The sequence below is a fragment of the Schistocerca serialis genome, chromosome 2 (assembly GCF_023864345.2).
Source record: "Schistocerca serialis cubense isolate TAMUIC-IGC-003099 chromosome 2, iqSchSeri2.2, whole genome shotgun sequence".
In the NCBI taxonomy this organism is placed as follows: Eukaryota; Metazoa; Arthropoda; class Insecta; order Orthoptera; family Acrididae; genus Schistocerca; species Schistocerca serialis.
Window position 1 is genome coordinate 1,140,571,660 of NC_064639.1, and position 22,801 is coordinate 1,140,594,460.

General features: G+C 42.7%; 1 protein-coding gene across 1 annotated transcript in view; it reads right to left on the reverse strand.

Annotated features, from left to right (window-relative positions):
- Positions 1–9,007, reverse strand: part of LOC126456671 (brain-specific angiogenesis inhibitor 1-associated protein 2-like) — a 555,769-nt gene extending 546,762 nt beyond the window's left edge. The window contains exon 1 of the mRNA XM_050092412.1: positions 8,768–9,007. Coding sequence (XP_049948369.1) covers positions 8,768–8,824 — 57 coding nt within the window. The 5' untranslated portion in view covers positions 8,825–9,007. The remainder of the gene's footprint in view (positions 1–8,767) is intronic.
- Between the last annotated feature and the right edge of the window lie 13,794 nt (positions 9,008–22,801).

Below are 22,801 nucleotides of genomic sequence, written 5' to 3' on the forward strand. Positions count from 1 at the left end.
ATATTTAATCCCTGTCGTTTGAACGGTCCAGTTTCTACAACGTTGCCTTCCATAGCAATAAACTGTCTTTCACTTTGAAAGACGCCAGCTTCGAAACTTTTCTCTATACTTCAACGCCCCTTAGGTTTTGCGGCTATTAAGAGCCGATGCACCACACACACACATTTTATACATATCTGCAAGCAAGTGGTTCAAACTTGCCCTTGAACGTATTCTGTATTATCTTCTGAAGCAAAGTGACCGACATCGATATCGTAGACTTTTATTTTGTTACGAACTGTAAGCTATTTACAAACATGTTACTCATATGTAATGCTAACTGAAGAGTTGGTAGATATATTCCTTTCTGATTACTGGCTCCTTATCTGAAAATATACATTTAAGGATCGTCCACCTTCTATATGATTTCGACTCTTATCATCACCCTGTATTCTCAGACAATATTGTGTGAAATCTTTACTGTCAGCTAAAAGTAGTAATGACTACAATAATGGTATAATCCAGTTTGATTCCCACCGTTAATCCCCCTCTTTGCAGTGCACATCACACTATTTCTCCCTGCGGACGCACAGTGCTATTTATCATCCGCTTGCATTAATACGAGTGCACCTTGGTAGCAAAACTGGCTTTGAGCACTATGGGACTTAACATCTATGGTCATCAGTCCCCTAGAACTTAGAACTACTTACACCTAACTAACCTAAGGACATCACACAACACCCAGTCATCACGAGCCAGAGAAAATCCCTGACCCCGCCGGGAATCGAACCTTGGTAGCACTTGCTCGAAATATTGCCCATGGTTCCCTCGATTCATTAAATCTTTAACAAACACTGAATGCTACATTGGAAAGAAGTAGCGTGAAGTACATTTACAATTGCCGGTTGCCTTTCGTCTGTGGATCTGAGGATCGGTTAAAGTTTTTTCTGAGGTTTCGCCAGCACGAGGAGCCACCATTCTCAAAGATTCACCCTGTATTGTTGTACTGTGTCGCGTCAGCGTCTGTGGTGCTTTCCCTGACGAATCGTCAGAATAATCACGAAAGAAACGTCGGTCGAAGATTCGGAGATAAGGGCCAGGACGCAATACGTCACGAAGAGGTCACAAAAGTCTGTAGTGTAGTTCTGCAGTCAGCTTCAAATGCCGGTTCCCAAAGCGGTCTCAACAGCCCTCTTCGGAAAAAGCGTTTCACTCCCTCCAGCGATTCCCATTGCAGTTCGCGCAGCATTTCCGTAGTACTGGCGTGTTAGTGGGGCCTACTGGTAACAAATTTAGCAGCACGCCTGAACTGCTTCGATGTCGTCCTTTAATGCGATCTGACGGGGATCCCAAACATTCGAGCAGTATTCAAGAATGTGTGCCGCGCGGAGTGGCCGCGTGGTTTGAGGCGCCATGTCACGGATTGCGAGTCCTCCCTCGGGCATGGGTGTGTGTGTGTGTGTGTGTGTTGTTCTTAGCATAAGTTAGTGTGTAAGTCTAGGACCGATGACCTAAACAGTTTGGTCCCTTAGGAATTCAAACACATTTGATTATCTGAACAACAAGAATGTGTCGCACTAGTGTTGTGTACGTGATCTTCCTTGCAGATGAACGAATCTTTACTAAAACTCTCCCCAGAAATCGAAGTCGAACATTCCATTACAATCATTACATGTTCGCTCTAATTCGTGTCAATTTGCAACGCTACGTCTAAACATTTAATCGACCTACTGCGTCAAGTAGCGCAATACTAATGATGTATTCGAACAATAAGGGACTGTTTCCAACTCATCTGCATTAGCTTACGTTTTTCTATATTTAGAGACAGCTGCCATTCATCACACCATTTAAAATTTTTGTCTAAGTCATCTTGTATCTGCCTATAGTCACTCAACTGATGATAACTGCGGTCGAAGGTTCGAATCCTGCCTCGGGCATGGATGTGTGTGGTGTCCTTAGGTTTAAGTAGTTCTAAGTTCTAGGGGACTGATCACCACAGATGTTAAGTCCCATAGTACTCAGAGCCATTTTTTTACATCACGGCATCGTCAGCAAACAACCGTAGATTGGTGCTCATTAGGACTGTTGCGTTCTAAAAGAGGTACGGTGGAAACTGATAGCACATATCTGCCTTTAAAGTTTCAGATATGAATAAAATGACAGATCGATCTTACGTGATTGTTATCACTAAACAGCTCAAAGTACAGGTTAAAAACTGTAGAATACTGCCAGCAAATAATTGAGGCAGTAGGTTGCCACTGCTACTCTGAGATGAAAAGGTTGGCAGAGAGGAATTCATGGGGGATCGTATTAAACAAGTCGGAAGATTGATGACTCAAAAAAAAAAATCTAATATTTCTAAATGCCAGAATCTCTCTAAGAGCACCTATTCGGTTATTTAGAGCGTCTTAGGTTTAACTCTTAATTACACCATAGTGCTGACAATACTACCATCCCACATCGACTAACAGCGTAACCACAGCTGTTTTATCAAATATTTCACTTTTTCGAAGTTCAGAAACTTGCAGCATCCGTGTCATCTTTTTCGTGTCAGTCCTCCTTACCGAACTTTCATTCCGAGGAGTCATTTTTAATCACTCTGGTACGAGCGCAAGGACATAGTTTCAGGTCGGAAATTATCACGCTTCAAATGGCTCTGAGCACTATGGGACTTAACATCTGTGGTCATCAGTCCCCTAGAACTTAGAACTACTTAAACCTAACTAACCTAAGGCCAGCACACACATGTATGCACGAGGCAGGATTCGAACCTGCGACCGTAGCGGTCACGCGGTTCAAGACTGAAGCGCCTAGAACCACGCGGCCACACCGGCCGGCTATTACGCTTCAACAGATAGTCCCTTAGTGATACGAGCAGTCTCGCTTATTCTGTGACAAAATAATATAAGGACACAGCGAAAGAGTGCTAGATCGTTCGCTGTTTTGATCATAATCTGTGTTCCCCAATGAACGGCGTTATTGATGAATGTAGAGTGAGGAGGGTAATATTTGTATTACACCTGCAGATTGTTTACTCGGTGTAGCTTTTCCTTGCACGATCACTATTATCTTTTTATACTTCTCCTTTTCCTTCTACATTTATTTATTTTTCAGGTAAGAAATCATTATCGTGGAAATTAAACAACATTCGGCATTCTGTTGCAGTACATCTATCCATTTACTGGATGTAGTTTTTCTTTGAAAGATCATAACAGCTTTCTCTACTACTTCTATCTTTAAATCATTTTTTCAAATATGAAATCATCACCGAAGTCTTATGGAAACTGTGGTGTCACCGCCAGACACCACACTTGCTAGGTGGTAGCATTTAAATCGGCCGCGGTCCAATAGTATACGTCGGACCCGCATGTCGCCACTATCAGTGATTGCAGACCGAGCGCCACCACACGGCAGGTCTAGAGAGACGTCCTGGCACTCGCCCCAGTTGTACAGCCGACTTTGCCTGAGATGGATTACTGACAAATACGCTCTCATTTGCCGAGACGATAGTTAGCATAGCCTTCAGCTACATTTGCTACGACCTAGCAAGGCGCCGTATTCAATTGATATTGAGATTCTATTAATGTATCATCAAGAGCGATGTTCTACAAATGTGGATTAAAGTTAAGTATTCCAGAAGCTACGTACTTTTCTTTATAGCATTCATTACGTATCCTGTTTCAGACCTCACGCCAGCCTGCGTGAGTTTAAGCGCGTGCCTTTCGGCTTCCTCTCATTGTGTCTAGGCTGTCTTGTCTAGACACAACATAAACGATATTTGGAGTTACTTCAATTATATTCCATTTATCTATCCGTGCCGGCCGGTGTGGCCGTGCGGTTCTAAGCGCGTCAGTTTGGAACCGCGTGACCGCTACGGTCGCAGGTTCGAATCCTGCGTCGGGCATGGATGTGTGTGATGTCCTTAGGTTAGTCAGGTTTAAGTAGTTCTAGGTTCTAGGGGACTGATGACCTCAGTAGTTAAGTCCCATAGTGCTCAGACCCATTTGAACCATTTATCTATCCGTTCATTCATTCATTTACTTATTTTTTTTAAACTGAATAGTCTCTATTAAGGACAGTTATCGATCATATAAGGTTAAATGGCCAATAACATGATGCCATTAAGGTAATTTCGGAAGAGAACAATTCACACCCTGGTTGCCTGTCTGTCTGCTTCAGGCAAACATGATTCAAGCAGATCCCCGGTTGAGTCCTATAACAAGGTCACGGACATTTTCTTCCGTCTATAATGACCTTGTTTCTGATTGGACGTTTACCGCCCCTCCACCTTCCAACAAGACGTCCACACATCTACAATCCCCCCTCCTTCCCCCGTCAAACACACACTCGAAACTGACAGTCCATCCAGATGTCTCTCGAAGCACGTCATTTTCTCCTTACCATTAAATATTGCGGTTTGACTGATCACCTACGAACGGAGCATGTCTAGTGAAACAGTGATGTCAGAGTCGATGACTACTGACAAATATATAGAAGCGAACTGGAAAGTCAAATATGTGCAAGATTGCCCTCGCATACCCTTATGGTGAAATTCCCTTGTTTTCGCTAAGATGTCAGAATATGATTCTAGCAACCTTCATTGTTGACATTATAGTGGCCACAAGTGATACATCAATACCAGCAGTGTCTGCAAGTTGCATTAAAGTGATTTATAGAAACTATGAAAAATACTGTACAATATTGCCGTTCTGCTTTTCCAATTAGGCCTTTTCCTAACGAAAATCTAAGGACGACGTGACGCTCATTCACATCTCTTCGATTTTATAGAGAGCTTTGAATAGCAGCTCGTATGGAACACTAATGCACACATACTTTCAAGAAATCAAAGTATCTTTCATTTTCGGTGTCATACGAGCCTAGAGATCTATTTCTTCGATTTTATCTTCTGCTGCGGAAATAGTCCTACATTCTTGTGTTTCTGTTGTACGTTATAGCTTAAACTAAAAGTCTGAATTTTTGCCGAACTTGTGCATAGAATTAGATTTTTGGGACGTCTGGTAGAACTGTTAGCCGTAGGTTTGTCATTTGTGCTTCCTAGGCCGACATGTTGCGGTCCAATTTCCTAATCGTCCTTTGCACTGTTGTTAGCAGTGGTTCAGATAATGGTAGTAAGACGTGACAAGGAAAAGCGAGAGAATCTACTTAGACCAGCCTTAAAATCAAAGGAACGTCCTATGGAGTGCATGCGTGCAGTTACTCGTTTAGCTCGATACAGACAGTCGAGACTATTTTGATAACACAATACTTTCACAGTCGGCTTCGAAAGAAGCAAATGAGCAGCACACGCGGGCAATCCTCGCACCAGGTTGACTGCTCTACTGAGAACGATTCATGAGACTGCTTCAGTGTTTCATGTCGTCATCATGTCATCAAATGAGAATAGAGCACACTACTAAGGCTTTAGCCAGTACATGTCTTCCTTACTGTACAACTGCGGAGAGTCTCTGGAGAAATCACGATGGCCTTTCCTTCAAACATTGTTGTCCAAACTGAAAGAACCAATGAAACAATTCTATCACTCCACTTCGCTCAAAAGCTGTAAGGACGTAGGTTAGAACACGTGGCGGTTACTCAAATAATTTTCCCTTGATCCAAAGTAAGTGGAGCGGGAAGAAGTACGAAAAATCATGGGTCATAAACATATAAAGCATTTAGGAGAATACAAGCTAGAGTCATCGAATTACGCACATGTCGACCTCACTAGAGTGAGCTGACTATCGGATGGTGGAGTGGTTAATCGAAAACAACGACCAGCTGAGTGACAGGAAGTCATAAATGAAAAATGACTGATTTAGGAAAGAGTTCACCGTATGTAGTGCAGAGTGTCCCGTGAGGAACTATCAACAGTCAGAGATATAACAGAAACGATCATTCCATATCGCGAAAGAAATCTCTTCCTCGTCTAGTTCTATGGCTCTGAGCACTATGGGACTTAACGTCTCAGGTCATCAGTCCCCTAGAACTTAGAACTACTTAAACCTAACTAACCTAAGGACATCACATACATCCATGCCCGAGGCAGGATTCGAACCTGCGACCGTAGCGGTCACGCGGTTCCAGACTGTAGCGCCTAGAACCGCACGGCCACTACGTCCGGCCAAGTTCTATGCTTTCCACATTTTGGGAAGCGGTAATACAGACCAAAGCAAGAAAAAACGTTGGTTCTGAATTGCACACCTTAAGAGCTATAAGCACTTGTCCGTCTTGGCTACTGCGAAACACATCTCTTCTACCTAACATGGGCACTTTAGGCATGCACTCTAGAGCCTGTGTTTCCCTGACAATTTTTTATTGTTTTGGTCCATACTACTTCATATCAAAATATGGGAAGAAATATTCATAGCTTTTAAGGTACGGATTGACCGTTCCTGTCGTATTCCCGAGTACTGACCAGTCCACCTGGGACACCATTAATTGTCATAATTATCAAAAATTGTCGTTCACGTTTATTTATTCACGATACGCCAGTACCACACACAAATTGCAATCTACGGCTCGCAACAACGAAGCAGTTACAAAAAATTATTTACTTTGTGGTACCACCGAAATAAAATCCAGGAGGCTGAAATAATTTTGGCCACGGTAATGTTACGTACCTCGCGCAAGAGCAGAAAAAAAGTATTTCACGATTTTACATAACATTTTCTTCAAAAACGGATCACACTACTCTGCCATAGGTTTCAGGGTATCAGGCACAATTCCTAAGCAACTGACGTCATAACAATGTACACGGCGTCCCTAAAAGCGTGTATTGTTAAGTCACAGAATCGGAATGCTTTCAGAAACCGGAAACGAACAACTTATTTTACAAAATTGGTTAATTGTACCATTTGTTTTCGTTTCACTGACTCAAGTTTAGCATTTGCCAGTGAGGAGACCTCTGATAGTATCAAATCGAACACTGAAATGCCAGACACACGAGAAACAGGGAAAAATTCCATTTGCTCAATCAATGGGACAGTTACTACTGTAAGAAACGACATTTTCTGCAATGCAAAGTATTCTATCTTTTTTTTTTTTGGTCTACATGAAAAAAGTATCGGTTGCGGGCGATGGAAAAGTTACAATTACTTTAAAGTCGATTGTATTCCACGTCGATTATATTCCACTGCAATCTGTCCCTATTTTCCGTTATTATCATTTCCATGGGCGATGTTTTTTTCACCGCTCCTGGCACAAATTTTAGCCGAATCGAAACGAAATTTCGGTGCGTCATTATTACGTAACTAAGTTTTAAATTCCTGCAGAAACGATTTTCTGGCAATGATTTCTGCTTTACAGGCAACCGAAACACATACCTGAATATAGCTGAATGAGTAATAGCTCCGTTTCATCAGCGCGTTGTATTTCAATGACTAATACCTCCGTTTCATTGGCGCCTTGTATCTCCTTGCGCAGCAAAAAGCATGAATGTGTGTTTTATACACAGCGACTATGTAAGATTATTTTATAAACGTGAAAAGGTCGTCATCTTTCTCATCGAAGTTTGCGGGAATGGCTTCAACTGCTTATTAAAAAAAATGAGCACTGAAATTTAGTTTCCTCAACTAATTATCAGGTACATTTCTCCATTACGAATAGGTATCTAGGTGGTAGGCTTTTTCTCAGTGTTTCTACGTGTAACTAGTTACGGAGAGTTCGTTCCTGACCTACAGTAACTGTGAAATCGATGCTTCAATCGTGCCATCGGAGGACCACGTACATTAAACTACCACACACCACTTTGCTAGTCTGGCACGAAATAAAGTAGAGTAATGAAGTGTGCCATTGTTAGGCAGTTAAAAAGTAAATGAAATGATCATCGATGAATAGTACCACAGTGCCAAAAAAACGAAAATAGAGGAAATAAGGAAAGAATTTACCGGCGCGTTTCCGTTTTTAGGTGCTAAAATATCACCAGTGGTGACTTCTATATTTACAGTACTGGTCGTCTCTGCCAGGAACTGGTTAATCTTTCACAAAGGAAAGCATCACATATCTACACTCAGCTGCACGATTTACACAGCGAGGCACGAAATTCACGCTCAGTACTCCGAGGAACGAGAATGAGCAGTTTCTATAATGGCAGTGAAGCTTGTAACAGTGAATGTACAGGAGACTGCAGATAGGTCGCCACTTACGCCTTCTCGAACAACAAGAGAAATGTGTTTGACGTATAGTTCGCGAAAGATGAATTCGTAAACCATATGATTATTACACAGGCTACTGAGAACAAACATGCTACGAATAGATGGGAATGGATTTGATTTTGTGTATGTACAGCTCGTGAATGTGTTGACAAAGTCTCGTTTGGCACATCCACTGGGCATCTTTAACACCTTTTTCCACTTTACTCTTATTCACACGAGTCACATACTTTCAGTAATTTTAACGTCTTGCGCCTTTATCAAACCACTGTTTATGCACAATCCTATGTAGCTATTGACACTTATAACGGACGATTATGGTACAGTCATGTCACAAGTCGCCCAGCCTGAGAAACAAGCAGACACGCCCCTCTTTGCCTTCTAATTCGATTAGTTTCCATTGTATCTACATGTGCTGATGATCATCAGATTCAACTGTCAACCGTATCGTAAGGAACACTGTTTACTAAGCAACATATGAAATTCGACGGTGCCACTAGTCTGGCGTCATCGCGCCTATGACCTCAGTTCGGTCTCAACGATGCAAACTGCAACAATTGTTGCCTAGTCGGTGGATCGGCTGAAGATACCTAGGACGCTCCAGTTTAGAAGGACGAAAGAATTCGCTGGTGATTGCATACCTTGTAGATCCCGTCGACGAGCTTGGTGATCTCCTCGAGGTCCATGGTTGACGTCATCCTGACAGCGGGGCGTTAGCGTTCGGAAAACGTTGTCGTGGCTACTGGTAAGGCGCGGCTACCAAGAGGCGACTGCTGTCATATTCCGCGGTTCGACGCCTGCAAAGTGTCACCGGCGGACTCGTGGAGACGCACTCGTCAGACGGAGGTCGCGCCGATGGAACGGTGAGGCCGGGGTGCGCGCGCACAGCAGACTGACGGCGCGCCAACAGCCTCCCAGCCGCCGCCTGCCCGCGGCCTCGGCCCGCTCTGCGCATGCGCGGCTCTCGCGCTCATTGTTGACGATGCACTCTGCTCCGACTCGCCCGCGGGGTAGCCACTGTGTGTACCCGCGGCCCAGCTTTGTGGCGGCCGGCGAAATCAAAACACAGTAATTACGGGGAGCCACCGTGTCTGACCCTGCGGGAAGCCAAGCGCTCGTGCTTGATCAATTGTAGAACAAAATTTTAGGTAGCAATGTGTTACGGTGCGAACATATCCGAAATACCCGTTCTTAGTCTGGGCACCTCTTACTTGGGCTCCGGTAGATGACAATCGGTATGTCTTTAGGAAAGATAAATGCGCAAGAGAGGCGATTTTGCTGTCACTCTTGCTAGTGCAAGTAAGACATTTAGAATATTAAAACATTACTGGAGAATTTGACAGAGCACTGAAAGACCTGAGTCGAAACAAGGCACCCGGAGTAGAAAACATTCCATTAGAACTACTGACGGCCTTGGGAGAGCCAGTCCTGACAAACCTCTACCACCTGGTGAGCAAGAATATAATAATTCCAATCCCAAAGAAAGCAAGTGTTGACAGATGTGAAAATTACCGAACTATCAGTTTAATAAGCCACAACTGCAAAATAATAACGCGAATTCTTTACAGACGAATGGAAAAACTAGTAAAAGCCGACCTCGGGGAAGATCAGTTTGGATTCCGTAGAAATGTTGGAACACGTGAGGCAATACGGACCCTACGACTTATCTTAGAAGAAAGATTAAGGAAAGGCAAACCTACGTTTCTAGCATTTGTAGACTAGAGTAAGCTTTCGAGAATGTTGACTGGAATACTCTCTTTCAAATTCTAAAGGTGGCAGGGGTAAAATACAGGTAGCGAAAGGCTATTTACAATTTGTACAGAAACCAGATGGCAGTTACAAGAGTCGAGGGACATGAAAGGGAAGCAGTGGTTGGGAAGGGTCTGAGACAGAATTGTAGCCTTTCCCCGATGTTATTCAATCTGTATATTGAGCAAGCAGTGAAGGAAATAAAAGAAAAATTCGGAGTAGGTATTAAAGTCCATGGAGAAGAAATAAAAACTTTGAGGTTCGCCGATGACATTGTAATTCTGTCAGAGACAGCAAAGGAGTTGGAAGAGCAGTTGAACAGAATGGATAGTGTCTTGAAAGGAGGATATAAGATAAACATCAACAAAAGCAAAACGAGGATAATGGAATGTAGTCGAATTAAGTAGGATGATTCTGAGGGAATTAGATTAGGAAATGATATACATAAAGTAGTAAATGAGTTTTGCTATCTGGGGAGCAAAATAACTGATGATGGTCGAAGTAGAGAGGATATAAAATGTAGACTGGCAATGGCAAAGGAAGAAGAGACATTTGTTAACATCGAGTATAGATTGAAGTGTCAGGAAGTCGTTTCTGAAAGTATTTGTATGGAGTGTAGCCATGTATGGAAGCGAAACGAGGATGATAAATAGTTTAGACAAGAAGAGAATAGAAGCTTTCGAAATGTGGTGCTACAGAAGAATGCTGAAGATTAGATGGGTAGATCACATAACTAATGAGGAGGTATTGAATAGAATTGGGGAGAAGAGAAGTTTGTGGCACAACTTGACTAGAAGAAGGGATCGGTTGATAGGACATGTTCTGAGGCATCAAGGGATCACCAACTTAGTATTGGAGGGCAGCGTGGAGGGTAAAAATGGTAGAGGGCGACCAAGAGATGAATACACTAAGCAGATTCAAAAGGATGTACGTTGCAGTAGGTACTGGGAGATGAAGAAGCTTGCACAGGATAGAGTAGTATGGAGAGCTGCATCAAACCAGTCTCAGGACTGAAGACCACAACAACAACAACAACAAGACATTCTTATAGGATTTGTCGACATGAAGGGCTTTACATCTACATCTACATTTATACTGCGCAAGACACCCAACGGGGTGTGGCGGAGGGCACTTTACGTGCCACTGTCATTAACTCCCTTTCCTGTTCCAGTCGCGTATGCTTCGCGGGAAGAACGACTGCCGGAAAGCCTCCGTGCGCGCTCGAATCTCTCTAATTTTACATTCGTGATCTCCTCGGGAGGTATAAGTAGGGGGATACAATATATTCGATACCTCATCCAGAAGCGTACCCTCTCGAAACCTGGACAGTACCGGCCGGGATGGCCGAGCGGTTCTAGGCGCTACAGTCTGGAACCGCGCGACCGCTACGACCGCAGGTTCGAATCCTGCCTCGGGCATGGATGTATGTGATGTCCTTAGGTAAGTTAGGTTTAAGTTGTTCTAAGTTCTAGGGGACTGATGACCTTAGTATTTAAGTCCCATATTGCTCAGAGCCATTTGAACTATTTTTGAACCTGGACGGCAAGCTCCACCCGATGCAGAGCGCCTTTCTTGCAGGGTCTGCCACTTGAGTTTGCTACACATCTCCGTAACGCTATCACGCTTACCAAATAACCCTGTGACGAAACGCGCCGGTCTTCTTTGGATCTTCTCTATCTCCTCTGTCAACCCGACCTGGTACGGATCCCACACTGATGAGCAATGCTTAAGTATAGGTGGAACGAGTGTTTTGTAAGCCACCTCCTTTGTTGATGGACTACATTTTCTAAGGACTCTCCCAATGAATCTCAACCTGGCACCCTCCTTATGAACAATTAATTTTGTATGGTCATTCCACTTGAAATCGTTCCGCACGCATACTCCCAGACATCTTACAGAAGTAACTGCTACCAGTGTTTGTTCCGCTATCATATAATCATACAATAAAGGATCCTTCTTTCTATGTATTCGCAATACATTACATTTATCTTTGTTAAGGGTCAGTTGCCACTCCCTGCACCAAGTGCCTATCCGCTGCAGGTCTTCCTGCATTTCGCTGCAATTTTCTAATGCTGCAACTTCTTTGTATACTACAGCATCATCCGCGAAAAGCCTCATGGAACTTCCGACGCTATCTACTAGGTCATTTATATATATTGTGAAAAGCAATGGTCCCATAACACTCCCCTGTGGCACGCCAGAGGTTACTTTAACGTCTGTAGACGTCTCTCCATTGACAACAACATGCTGTGTTCTGTTTGCTGAAAACTCTTCAATCCAGCCATACAGCTGGTCTGGTATTCCGTAGGCTCTTACTTTACAACGTACAGTGGTACAAGATGTTGAAATTCTCAAATAAATTGATGGAAGCTGTAAAGTACGAGTACCAAGAGTGAAATATACGAATGGAAAACCAAGAAAGAATAAGATTAAAACTACAGGGTGTGCCAAAGTAATGTATACACTCATTCAAACTGAATATCTCTTTCATTAAAGGAAATAAGATACAGTACAATGTTTGTGGTGTACCTTAAGGTCCAATTAACATGTTAAATGTTCAAAATGGCCACCTTCCGCCACAATAACAGGCTTTCTCAATTCGCCCTTTAAGACCATTCAGTGACAGTGGTCTTGCAGTGTAAACTGTGTTCTTGAGAGTACCCCACAGACAGAAGTCTAGTGGAGTTCGTAGTCCTATCCATCTGGCAGGCCATGTACGATTGAGAAATGCCCTCACATCAATATGAAAGTGAGGTGGCGCCCCACCCTGTTGAAAGTAACCATCTACAGTTTCAAAAAAGTCGTGATGACCAGGAGTTACCATACGTGACATTACTAGGTAAGAGTCACCTGTGAAATTGTTTTCAAAGAAGTACTGCTCGATTAAGCCATTAGAAGACAGACTGCACTAGACTAATACTCCTTGTAGATTAACATGCATTTCCTCTTTTATGTATGGGTTCTCACTGGTCCAGTACACGCAGTTGTGACGACTAATTCTTCCGTAAAGTTTAAAGGTCGCTTTATCCAACCAAACAACTAGATCTGGGAAACATTGATCTTCTTCGCATATCTTAGTGAGCCACTCACAAAATTCACTTCTCCTGTCGTGACCATCCTCTACAAGAGCATGAGAAGTCTTACAGTGTAAGACTTAAATTTCTGAGCCTGAAAAATTCTATGAACATTGTTTTTTACAGATCCCAGTCCCACAAGGACATTGCCTCGGATTTCTTCGCGTGATGTGTGTACATCTAGATCACTGCATCAACACTTTCGTTGTCTGTCGAACGTCTCACCGAGCGAGGTGGCGCAGTGGTTAGCACACTGGACTCGCATTCGGGAGAACGACGGTTCAATCCCGCGTCCGGCCATCCTGATTTAGGTTTCCCGTGATTTCCCTACATCGCTCCAGGCAAATGCTAGGATGGTTCCTTTGAAAGGGCACGGCCGAGTTCCTTCCCCATCCTTCCCTAATCCGATGAGACCGATGACCTCGCTGTTAGGTCCCCTCCCCCAAACAACCCAACCAACAATCGAACGTCTCTTTCTTCCGCAATGTCTCTTCTGCATATCCTGCACCGTTCCTTCCACGTCGAGCTTATCTCGGATTCCGTTTTACTTTTTATCCGCAAAGCAATATGGTGAAGGCCATTTAATTTTTAGTTCTGGACCTCCGTTTCTGTATGGTGTCTTTTTTAGCCCCTTTCCCACGTCCCTGTTTTTAGCTGTCTTCTACGATGTCAGTTGGGACTGACGTATAGTCATATTTTAAATGCTCTCTGTCTTCGTGTTCTATAGTTTTGACTTGGGCGCGTATGACCCCAGTTGTTTTTTGCGCCCTAAAACAAAACAGAACCAGACGAAACCAAATCTTGTAATTCTTACCATTGTTCGTGGAGGTTTTTCAAATTCAACTTTCCAATGTCGTCGCACCTCGCTCACATTCTCTGTTTTCCATTTACATTTTAGCACTAATTTCCGTTGCTCCAGCAATAATGCCACTATTGTATACAATCCTGAAGTCAAATAATGCAGCCGGCCGAAGTGGCCGTGCGGTTAAAGGCGCTGCAGTCTGGAACCCCAAGACCGCTACGGTCGCAGGTTCGAATCCTGCCTCGGGCATGGATGTTTGTGATGTCCTTAGGTTAGTTAGGTTTAACTAGTTCTAAGTTCTAGGGGACTAATGACCTCAGCAGTTGAGTCCCATAGTGCTCAGAGCCATTTGAACCATTTTTTTTTCAAATAATGCCTTATAATGTTTACAACCGCCTTCGGAGGTATTACCCCAAAAATTGTATTCCTATCTCCTTTAATTAAAGAGATATATTCAGTTTCAAATTGTGTATACATCAATTTGGGACACCCTGTGTGTGGGACATTGTTAAAACAGGAGACGCGACAGCCAGTCAATGTCACAAGCTGCAAGTACTTTTAACGATCCCTTTTCAAACGTAGCAGCAAATATAGGATTGAACGGGTCAGTTGAAGAAGCAAGAGAATATCTTACAAATGTCTTTTCACAGAACTGTAAGCAACTAGAAGTATCAAGAACATCCTTCACTGAAATTAATACTACTATAAACATTCTGAAACACAAAAGCTTATGTGGGGTTGATGGAATTTCAGACACAATTCTGAAAAGTTGTTCAAACTTAGTAAGTAAAGTCCTCAGTGATATATGCAACTCGTCACTGGTTCAGATATGCAGTTGTTAAATCCTACATAAGAAAGGCGATGAGACAGACTTAAACAGTTATTGTCCAGTTTCCCTATTGACATCTTTTTCCAAAATATTCTGAAAGGTAATGTACTCAAGAATAGTCGCATACTTAAGTGGAAGTAGTTTAGTAAGCATATTACAGTTTGGATTCCAGAAGAGACGCTCGCCTGAGAGTGCTATTTACAGATTCACTCATCCAATAGTAGATGCCTTAAATAATAACATATCGGTAGGTGGTATCTTTTGCGATCTTTCCAAGGCATTTGGTTGTGTAGATCATGTTACTCTCTCACAAAAACTCATGTTTTATGGGGCTGATGGCTTTATGCACAGCTGATTTGAATTATGCTTAACAAGCAGAATGCAAGAAGTGCTAAATAGTTCAGACCGTTTCTGAAACATAGAAAATTTTAGTGACTGGAAAAATAATCACGAAGAGAGTCCCACAGGGCTCAATTTGGGAGCCATTCTTATTCCTTACATATGTGAATGACGTTCCATTTAACATTCAGCAAGAAAATTAAGCTTTTTGCAGACGAGATTAGTTTTATAATAGATCCCAGTAGAAAAAGAGCAACAGAAGAGTTAGTAAATGATATTTTCGAATAATTACTAAGTGTTGCGTTGAAAATGGACTCTCCCTAAATTTAGAAAAGAAGAACTCACTAAATTCAGTTCTGTGGAGAAACAATTGATGTAGCACGTGGGCATGTGTCAGTGAACAGTGCAGAATACTCCAAATAATGGAGTGTGCGTACGAATGAAAACTTGAACTGAAAGGAGCGTAATACCGAGCTTCTCAAACAATTAAATTCAGCTACTTTTTCTCTTAGTATAATTTGCCAACCTTGGAATCAAAAGTTCCAACGATTGACATATTTTGCATATTCCCACCTTACGGAATAATTTTCTCGGATAAATCATCATGTAGAAAGAAAATACTGATTGAACAAAAGCGAGCAGTAGAAATAGTGTGGTGTTCACCCACGGACTTCATGTAGGTACCTCTTCAAGGAGCTAGGAATTTTAACCACGCCATCACAAACATAATTCCCCAGTAAAATTCGTCATAAATAATCCATCGCAATTTGAGAAGAACAGTGCTGTGCATACCTACAACAGTAGAGGGAAAAATAACTTTGCTTCACCTTTGTTGAAGCTATCAGTGGCTCTGAAAGGAGTTTGATATACAGAAACGAAAAATTTTATCATTTGCCCAATAACATAAAATGTCTCAGAGATTGTGAAGCACGTTTTAAATATAATTTAAAATCATTTCCCCTGGACAACTCATTTTATTCAATGAATCATTTTCTACTTAAAAGCTGGTAGCCAGTACAAAAAATAAAAATAAAATGTAGTACTTGGGTGGGTAGGACAAAAAATAACAATTTGTTCATTAATGTTAACACTAATCACATACACATATCCTGTAAACTGACTTGTTGCACATCATTTCGAAAAAAGAATCGTTCAGATGATCGATGTAGACTTTCTCCTCTACGGTGCTATTTGCATACCAAATAAGCAATTACGGAAATAACAGGAACTTTCAGAAAGAGGTTAAAATTCAGGATGAAAGGATACCAGCATTAAGACACTGCTATTTTGTGGAACTGGGAAAGAATTACAGGATTTCTTGAATGGGATGAAAAGCCTAAAGAGCACGGAAGGTATATTGACGGTACCTGTCCAAGAGAAGGGGTTATTCTATCTCGTCAACAAAATAATTAATGACGGATGAAGCAGCTTATCCCAGGCAAATACTGAATTTCTCGCGAAAGTTATGCATGACTAAAATAATGAATGACACAGCTGCAGGCTTTCCAGAAACGTCTAATACGATGAACGGAGAAAAGAACATTTCTGTGCTAATATGAAACTTATACCTTAATTTGAAACTTGTGAAAATATGTGAATGGATCACAGCATTGTATCTACACTGGAGAGCCAAAGAAACTGGTACACCTGCCTAATATCGTGTAGGATCCCCGTGAGCACGCAGAAGTGCCGCAACACGACGTGGTATAGACTTGACTAATGTCTGAAGATGTGCTGGAGGAAATTGACACCGTGTATCCTGAAGCGCTGTTCATAAATCCATAACAGTACTAGAAGGTGGAGATCTCTTCTGAACAGCACGTTGCAAGGCATCCCAGATATGCTCAATAACGTTCATGTCTGGGGAGTTTGGTGGCCAGCGGAAGTGTTTAAACTCAGAATAGTGTTCCTGGAGCCGCTCTGTATTAATTCTGGACGTGTGAGGTGTCGCGTTGTCCTTCTGGAATTGTGCAAGTCCGTCGGAATGCACAATAGACTGTAAGGTGTCAGGCAAATCCAACATCTTCCATGAAAACCCTGACATGATAAGCAAATCCAGTAGCATGTCACATAGCTCCGAATAAATCGTGACATTAAATTAACCAAAGTAATACGAGTAACGAGTGAGCAAATGGAATACCACAGACTAACACAAGAATGCCTAAATGCATGTCATACCTTCCGACCGTGAGACAGACGCAGTTCTGAGGGGAGAAACGAGAACAGAAGCCGAGAGCAGAATCGTGTTAAGCTGGAAGGCCCTACGATAAGGGACGGACGGACACCCACGTCGCCAGCTAACCGCTAGGACCACACCACTCGCAAGTTTTAGCATGAGACTTTTTCGCGTCTCTGTTACGTTAGGACCACCCCCCAGCCCATGTTAAAAGCTAGAGCCCTCCAGAAGAACAGTATAGATCTTACGATAACACAAAAAGGACCACACCACCCGCAAGTTTTTAGCGTGAGACTTTTTCGCGTCTCTGTTGCGTTAGGACCACCCCCCAGCACATGTTAAAAGATAGAGCCCTCCAGAAGAACAGTATAGATCTTACGATAACGCTAAAAGGGCCACACCAGCTGCAAGTTTTAGCGTGAGACTTTTTCGCGTCTCTGTTACGTTGCAAACTTTAAAAAACATTGCCCCACCACGAAAAGTATAACGTTTCTCATTGGATAGACAGAATTTTTGTAGGCGGAGCTTAAGGTTAACATTGAGACCCTGATTGGTCAGATGAAAACACAGCCAGATAGTTTTTTTTAAACCAACTTCGGTAAACTGTAGTAAGGAGAAGTTAGGACAGAGTTGCTTCCGAGACGGCGAGGTGAGCGGAGCTGTGCTGCCCGCCGATCCCTGACGAACACCGACAAGGTAATGAACGCACGCGATGCCGCATTTTTGAGCGCATAAGGCTTCACTCAGAACTGCAGAAGTCTCATCTGTTACACCCCCTTTTTGCGTAATACTAGTGTCGATCGTCAATTAAAGCTCATGGTGTTCACATTTGCCACTGGAAGTAAAAATCTGAAATGCGATGATTTTTCTGTTATATAGTTATTGAAAAGCCACATCAGCCACTGTAATTTACGACGAGTTAGATAAGTAATTAAAGATAATTGAGGGTCACTGTAGACCATTTTGATAGTTTTCTCTTTTGTGAAATTTAATTTAAACCTAGATTACAGATGTGATATGGCATAGGTCATCCTTCGATCCATTGTAGAACTTGGAAACCCACTCAGGGAATATTCGTTCACGTTTTTGTTGAACGCAGTTGGTTTTTACCATCCTGTATTAAAACATTTCCTTTTATCAATAGTGCAATTTATAAACAATGTTTTGTGAGTAGAATAAAATTTCCAATGGTAAACGTAACTGCTTTTTCGACGTTATTTTACTAGCTAACTAAAAATAGGAAAGCCTTGAACCCCTTCCACTAAATTTAGTTAGTATTAAGATTCTTTTACAGGGAATGCAGTGGAGCTGACGCTGAAATCATTAAGTATTTGGTTATATCATCGCTAGTCTCACTGAACTCTTCTGAATTCTACATGTCACGTGTGGTCTGACGTCTCCTTACCAGCAACAGGTCCCAGGTTCAAACTAGTCAATTCCCTAAAAAACACACTCTTAGAGCGTCGTTGCGCGAAAGTGGTAGGGAGACACGATATAGAACAAACAGGCATCACGCAGAATGTTAGAAGACATGAACTGATGCAGGTGATCAGACAGGACGCTTACGTGCATGTCACCTGGAAGACTCGTATTTAGACGTATCAGGCGTCCTATATCACTCCAATGCACACGCCCCACACCATTACAGAGCCTCCACCAGGTTGGAAAGTCCCCTGCTGAGATGCAGGATCCATGGATTGATGGGGTTATCTCCAAACCCGTACGTGTCCATCCGCTCGATGCAATCTGAAACGAGACTCGTCCGACCAGACAACATATTTCCTGTCATCAACAGTTCAATGTTCGTGTTGACGTAAAGCGAGGCGTAAAGCTTTGTGTCGTGCAGTCATCAAGGATACACGAGTGGGCCTTCGGCTCCGAAAGCCCTTATCGACGATGTTTTATTGAATGGTTCGCATACTGAAACTCGTTGATGGCCCAGCTTTGAAATCTGCAGCAATTTGCGTTAGGACTGCACTTCTGTCACGTTGAACAATTCTCTTCAGTGGTCGTTGGTCCCATTCTTGCAGGATCTTTTTCCGGCCACAGCGATGTCGGAGATTTGATGTTTTACCGGATTCCTGATATTGACGGTACACTCGTGAAATGGTCGTAGGGGATAAGTCCCACTTCATCGCTACGTCGGATAGTCTGTGCCTAATCGTTCGTGCGCCGACTATAACACCACTTCAAACTCACTCAATTCTTGACAGCTTGCCATTGTACTTGCAACGACAGATGTTGTTGTCTTTTATAGGCGTTCTGCCTGTTTACATAACTCATATAGGCATTCTGCCTGTTTACATAACTCTATATTTGAATTCGCATGCCTATGTCAGTTTATTTGGCGCTTCAGTGTACACGCATCATAGTCTGAGGAAACGTCGGAAAAGAAGGGAATTGAAGAATTTCATATTTAGTTTTGGGGGATGATGGCGAAAATTAGGTTGAGTGATAAGAAAGAGGGAAATTACGCCATACCTGTCATCTACCACGAAGGGAAACGAATGGCTTAAGTAAACCGTACGTATTTTTTGGCTTAGAATCCAAGTATGGAATAAAAAAGGGGCAGGGGGTTTCCCATTCGAAAATACAAAGTTGACCCCGCTCACGCAGGTGGGATGCTTAGCAGGTGGACAGTTGCAGTACAGACATACGTTCCCCTGTACTAACATCAGCTTTTCACCTAGAACCTTTTATTCGTACAATGCACCGTTTTCGAAATAATTAGTTGTCTTAAGTTAAAACAAATACACTATATTTATTATGTGTTGTTTATGTACCTCACAAATTGTAATGTTGACTCACTAAACACGTGTGGTTAAATGTAAGAGAGGGACTGAAAACCCTTCTCTTGGCAGGCAAGATAAACAGATAAATATCAGGTTACCTTCCCTCAGGAAAGTGTGTGCACACAGCGACTGTTACGTATTTATAAACGATAGAGCGCAGCAATCAGTCGTCCTATTTTTGTATGTTTTATACCGCAAATTCAGATTTCGGCTAGTGCCTGACCATTATTAACGCACTTTGTTTTTTTAACTCTCGATGCGTGTTAGTTCCCTGTTGTTCGGGTGTCGTGACTGACGCCCGAACAACAGGGAACTAACATGCATCGAGAGTTAAAAAAACAAAGTGCGTTAATAATGGCTGGGCACTAGCCGAAATCTGTATTTGCGTAATAAAGCTGCAAAAAGAAAGGACCACTGATTGCTGCGCTCTATCATTTATGAAAAAAAGCACTTAAATAGTTACGTAAACACATGCATACCTTGCCCTCGTCACTCAGCAGAGTCACAGGAGATTTTTTACTATCCCTGGGCTCTGCGGTTGACCGTCCTTGAACACCGCCGCGCCTGCTAACGAAACGCAACGTCCGCTTGCGACATGTAATAAGTCGTGATGCCCCGGTTTGCCTTCCCTTTGGTTGTGGCTCAGTTACGAAATAGGAACTGGCGAAAAAACTTTACTGCCTGCTTATTGCTCCTTTCTCCTCTGAATGATTTACGACTGAAGGTACTTGGTCTTTTACGGTAGTCAAAAGCAAAATAAATTCGTGATTGCGATTCCATGAAGTGGACTTAAGAAGTAGACGGTGTACAAGATTCTGGTGCATCCGATCCTTGGTCGCTGCTCTCATGTTTAGGATCCTCAACACGCCAGCCTGAATCAACATCTGAAGGAATAGATAGAAAAGTTTCTAAGTCTGTAAATGGTCAGCTTTGAGCATACGAAAGAGCTAGCGACATCCTCAGGGAACTTAAGCGTGAAACGTCCCCTTAGAAAAATTAGTGAATTACTGTGCTGGTAAACCCCTTACGTTATTTGATTTTCAAACAGCTGAGCAAAATTGGACGTACTGAGACATTTCTCTCTTTACTTATTCTGATCATCACTAAACTGACACAATATTTTTTAGCGCAACGCAATATGACTTTTAATAATCCCTACAAAAGAATGACCCTGACTAACAATAACCTATAACTTTCATGAATCACTTACCTAACAAAAATCTTCATTACTCGACTCGAACTACTGCAACACAACGAGCGCCAATACTGCCAGCTAAATAAAAGATTCTAACTACTGAAGGCACTAACTACTGTTAGGCATAGTTAGCAAATGAAAGATTTTGATAGAGAACAAGCAATGTATTTACCTTAATAGTGTTCAAAAGGACATCCAGTCTTACAAATTTACTGTCTCTGATGGACACACGTCCAGATCATGCGCTCTCAAAACTCCGCCACCTCTCTCCCCACATCCACCACTGCAGGCGGCTCACCTCCAACTGCGCAACGCTACGCGCTGTTAACAGACAACTGCCCAACACTACAATAGCGACTATTTCAACAATGCCCACCAGCCACAGACTGCACACAGCACAGCCAGTGATTTTCATACAGAGCGCTAGGTGACGTTACCAACATAAAAACCTAAACAGCCTACTTACAAGCGGATTTCACGGACAAAATTATTGTTATCAATAAATAGCGAATCAAAAATTGAAGGATCCTATATTACCAATTCGAAGAAATGCCACTGTTTCCATCATAAATTTGCTTCAAAGGTCATGAAACCGAGATACCAATCTTAATAACACAGAAGATGAGAAGGAGAAAGTTATGTTGCTTTTACCTCGTAAGCAAGTTATTCAGGAAAAGAAGGGCTTAATTACGGTATTAAGTTCATTTCGTGGGGAAAGAATACCCACTGTAAAGCTCATGACTCTGGTTTTAAGGCTTCCCTCGTGGTATAGCCTTGCTTTTCCTCTTGTGAGGTAGCTGAATGGGGAAGCAAGTTGTAAGATTTCAGGGAGTAGGCACATTCAAGCATTAGCAACGTAACTCCACATAGAGACTGCTGTAAACGTAAAAGCATATAACGCCGAATAGAAATGACTTTAAATGAGCTGTTAACAACAGTAAACATGTAAGGTGCAGTCAAATAGAAAGGTCCATTTCCATGTACAGACTTTATTGCTGGATACAGCTATAAATAATGACCAAGGCTGTTGAGGCACTTATCCCGCCTTGACACGAGATAATGAATGCCCTGAAAGATGATCTCATTGGGCTGAGTATTGAACCACTCTGTCACAGCTTTCTCCACTTCTTCACCCTATCCATAGTGGTGCCTCCGGAAGTGTTTCTTGAGTGGCCCAAAAACGTGGATACCACAGGGACTCAAGTCAGGACTCCATGCGGGGTGGTCTAGCACTTCCCACTTCCACAGCCGAGCGAGGTGGCGCAGTGGTTATCACACTGGACTCGCATTCGGGAGGTCGACGGTTCAGTCCCACATCCGGCCATCCTTATTTAGGTTTTTCGTGATTTCCCTAAATCGCTCCAGGCAAATGCCGGGATGGTTCCGTTGAAAGGGCACGGTCGACTTCCTTCCCTAATCCTATGAGACCGATGACCTCAGAGTTTGGTCTCTTCCCCCAAACACCCCCCCGCCCATTCAAATGGCTCTAAGCAGTATGGGACTTAACATCTGAGGTCATCAGTCACCTATTCTTAGAACTACTTCAAGCTAACTAACCTAAGGACATCACACACGTCCAGGCCCGAGGCAGGATTCGAACCTGCGACCGTAGCAGTAGTGCGGTTCTGGACTGAAGCGCTTATAACCGCACGGCCACAACTCCAAAAGACCCTGTGTTTGTTTGTCAACATGAGGCTGGTTATTGCCGTGCAATAAGGT